Genomic DNA, 4,383 nt, shown 5'->3' with positions numbered 1-4,383 from the left:
ATTTCAATCCTCCTTGTCTACATTAACTAGTTGTTCTGTTTCTTGGCTACTTTATTGAGCTTTCCTTTCATGAATTTATCTTACATTAGCTGAAAAAGATACCCTATTTAAATCAAAAGCAGTCTCGAAACAAAGGTTTCTAAATTGCTTACATATGCTGTCACTTTAAGTGGGTCCTAATCCTCTCCTAGACTAAGTTTTAGTTTCTTTATTTTCTCTTTTCAATATTCCAATTTTGCCCTCCTTGAGGAAAAGGGACCTGATTTTACTATAACACTACTTCTCAAGCCATTCCTTGTTACAAGCCCAGGCTCATTTCAGCATATTTCATTTATTGACTTGTTCTTGAATTTTGTCTGCAGAGATGTTCATGGGACCTTTGACATGGGTGATACCGTTTCTTGCTCTGAATTTCGCTCCATTGGAGATCAGCTTTGCCGCCAATCAGGTTATAGATTTCTTTGTGTTTCTTGTTAACATTCTATAATGGTATAACCCAAAAATTTTAGCTGCTTTTGCCTTATTCAAACTTATAAGTACTTTTTACATCAATATTTGGAATGGTATCCTATAATCTATTATCAAAATGAATAGTGGTAGAAAAACAGAAGGATGGTCATTAATTTAGTTTTCAGTTGACCACTATAAGATGATGTGGTCCTTAGTCTTTTATTTCTGCACTCCAGTATACAGTATTTAGTTGTATGTTAGCTGCTTTGATGGTTTAGACTATATATTATCCTCTGTAACACAATCCTCCAGCTTGTTTTCTTGTCACTATCTAAATCCTTGGGCTATGAGCAATCTGATTGCAAACTAGCTCCATGTTTTACAATCTCACTGCAATCTCCATGGTAAAGTCATACTTTGAGTATGTGGAACTATCAGTTTAGCTCTAGTAGATGTTATCCTTAAACTAGAGTTTCCTTGAACTACTTACAACTTGAATCTAAGGCTTTCCATTTATTATCAGAATATCTTTTTTGGTAAGGGGCGAGCCAAGGAAAGAACAACTCTCTTGGGAAGATCTACAGTCTGCAAGCAGTCAGCCTTCTTATATCTAAGAAAGAAATCAAATCTGACACCTTAAAAAACCCACAGTCCAAGCCAACTCATTTATTCGAATCAGTCCATGACTAGAATATTATATCAACTATGCAAGCTACTGACACACTGTGATTAATCCCTTCGTCTAAATGTTGTTGGAATCACTCTGCAACTACCTCATTTATTTCTCCATAGACCTTTTTCTTCACGAGCTGTTCTCTCAGGCACCAGCTATCCTCCCTACGAAATATATCATCGAAAATACAGTGATTTTTCTCAAATTTTTTTACTATTTTTGATTACAAAACATGTAGATCATGAAGAACAAATGCTGAAAATTTCAGAAAAATCCGTAGTATTTTGATTTTCTGATTTTTGGTCAAAGATGCATTTTGTAGGGAGAATACTCACATCTGCATCGGTTCTCCCTTCTGCCTTGCTCTGTCCTATCAAAACTCATCTTGATTACTTGTGCATTTGACCATTTGACTTGTTGACTGATTCCACTAAATTATTTTTGCTAATGTACATTTGTGTCAGATGGTTAGAAAACATAATCTTCTCACTTTAATCTTCTTCCATGGATATTCAAGGTAGATGTAAGCTTGGAATCAAATATCACTTAATGATTTTGTATTTGTGAGTGCTGGGTATGAAAAGAAGAGGAGATTTTAATTGCTGTAGCAACAGCACGATAGCAGCAGGAGCAGGGGAGCTCTGTTTTGTTGTTTTATTCTAATGCAGAAAGAAGAGCAGCAGTTCTGCAAATGTAATCAACTGTCTACATTCTTAATAAATATACGAACAAAAAAGTATTAACAGTTTACCTTTGTTTTCTTTCTCGTTTCTAGTTTGCTCTACCACTTACCTTCAAACTAAAATGTCTCAATAACTATATACTATAACTCTTCAAAATTTGATTATACTTCTGCAAAAATATCTCTATAGACTATAATCATGCATTACAACAATTTCAATTATAAATGTCCCCGTCTTAAAAATATGATATTATGAATATAAGGGAACAGCTACTAGTACATGATATATTTGTTAATAGACTTCTAAATTTTTTTTAAAAAAATTAATAGATAGAAAATTGAATAAACAATTGAGAAATTTGTCTGCCTTCAATTTTTTTGTTTTTCAAATCTTATAGATTTCTCATGAACTAAATTATGACTACGTTAATATTTGTAGGGAAAATGTTCATATGCAGTAGAGGTGAAGACAGAGAAACCATTGAAAGCATACATCTTCAAGGGCAAAGGGATCAAAGATCCAGTGCATGTAAGGTTCAGGGACAAAAATGGTATTGAGGTTTTGAAAAAACATCTGAACGAGGGAGAGGAAGAAGAACGATTTAACCCTGGAAAAACTGATAATTTCAGTATAATGGGTGATTGCTTAAAAGATGTTGTCTGTCTTCTGAATTTCATGGTTGAAGGTGAAGATAAGTGGACTCCTGAGGCTGCTAAAATCTACACAAGATCTGTCGAACCAGACAGTTTCGATTTTGGGAAAAAAATTCCTCCGAGAGTGTGGCATGGCCCTAATTTCTGCAATTTGCCCAAAGATTTGGCATCTTTTGAATCAATGAATTATGCTAATGGAGTTGAAGATGATGAGAATCCGCCACCTTCCAAAAAGCCCAAGCCCAAGACCAAGAAGAAAAAATTCACCAGTTTCTGAAATCAGTGGTCAGTAAGACTATAATGGCTATAAATAAGCTTATTCTGGTTTAGGTTAAGAGATATGGGAAGTAGTTTGTTAAGAGTGCAGTTTGAGAGTATGGTTTGTTGGTGTGTAGCATATATATGGTTTCCACAGTTTATAGTGAATAGTATTCATAGAAATAAAAATTCAGAGTCAAAGTTAGACATTATGTATAACAATTGTTATTGTCTCTTTATTGATGTGTTTTAAGGCTTAATAAATTTGTAATATTTTTAATGTTTGGGAGTATACTTTATTTATTATAATATTTTAATGAAAGGTATGTGTTTTAAACAAGTGCTATATAGTTTTTTTTTAATTGATTTTAATTTTAGTATTTATTATAAATCTAATTTTGATTTTATTAAATTTATTATAGTATATAAAATGTTCTCATTGATTATTGAATTATATAATGATTTTTTGTTAAAAATTATAGTAATAAATAATTTTTTCATTATAACTATGTAGATAAGTTATTTAATTGTAAATTATAATTAATTTTAACAATAATTTTTATTTATTTTTTAATATAAAAATAGTGCAAATTTTATTATATTTGCTAGTCGATAGGTTTTCCTTTTCACGGATTGAGAATCAGAGACTAAATGACAAGAAAAGCCATCACCAAAATTGAGTTCTTCTTATTAAACTCTCTATGTTTAAAGGCACAACTCCCTCCTTAAATGATAAGCAAAAATTCCTTTTATTTCAAAAGAATTAAATTAAATGTGATCCTTTTACCAAAAAGAACTAAGGCTATGAAAACACTTTTCCAAATCCATGTAAAAGTATTGCAAAAATATTTGAGGTTTCAAAAATAAGTCTAAAGACTTATTAAATGAACAATATATCTATATACCAAAAAGAGATCAATCCTACTGAATATAACTAGATTCAAAACCATTTACTAAAAAAACAGACAATCATCCCTCACAATCCAGATAACATTCCTTCATAAACGAATCAAGATCACCTAAAACCATATGATCTAAGATAACAAATGATATATCATACAAACTAAAAGAACTAAGTAGTTTCTATTCATTCAAGTAAATAGCATCCAAAATTGGTTCCAGAAGAACCTATATAAAATTATGTTTTCTTCTTAATAGAATTACCCAGAGTATCAATACCAAAATAATCAAAAGTTTTACAATATATATAGCTATGTAGGGCTTTCGAAAACAATTATAAAACTAACTCTAGGGGGAGTTGACAAAGCTTAGCCTAGGAAAAAAAAGAAACTAACTAGTCAAAGCCCCTGGTTCTAAGCTAAGCACTTATGGCATTTACTGGATTAGCTCCTTGTTCAACAGATATGTTGCCTCCTGTATCTTTCCACTCTTTATAAGCAACTTCAAAGTCAACTATCTCCTTTTGCTATGGACTTCCCAGCTATTATGTTCTCAGCTACTAAATGGTGATTACTCTGCAAGCATGTTCCATTTATTTTCTCTGCATTGCCAGGTGATCATAATTGATTATGATCATCGAGTCTATTTGAGAAATGATAGTGAAGCACATGGAGGAAACTTCTTTAGCATCATTTAGAGCTCATATTTTATCCTGGCATACTTCTTTGACTTCTTTTAGATTTTTTTAGGTTGATCCTTGTTTCCC

At 31.8% G+C, this 4,383-nt stretch overlaps 1 protein-coding gene across 1 annotated transcript; it reads left to right on the top strand.

Moving 5' to 3' along the window:
• Positions 1-242: 242 nt before the first annotated feature.
• On the top strand, positions 243-2,997 carry LOC149529098 (embryo-specific protein ATS3A-like). Its single transcript, XM_089810934.1, has 2 exons — positions 243-448; positions 2,245-2,997. The coding sequence occupies exons 1-2, from the start codon at positions 365-367 to the stop codon at positions 2,734-2,736; spliced, it is 576 nt and encodes a 191-aa protein (XP_089667060.1). The 5' UTR covers positions 243-364; the 3' UTR covers positions 2,737-2,997.
• The last annotated feature ends 1,386 nt before the right edge of the window (positions 2,998-4,383 follow it).

This window comes from Cupressus sempervirens, chromosome 11, assembly GCF_028749045.1.
Source record: "Cupressus sempervirens isolate cs-2001-9-10 chromosome 11, ASM2874904v1, whole genome shotgun sequence".
NCBI classification, from domain to species: domain Eukaryota; kingdom Viridiplantae; phylum Streptophyta; class Pinopsida; order Cupressales; family Cupressaceae; genus Cupressus; species Cupressus sempervirens.
This window is presented reverse-complemented; position numbering and strand designations above follow the sequence as displayed.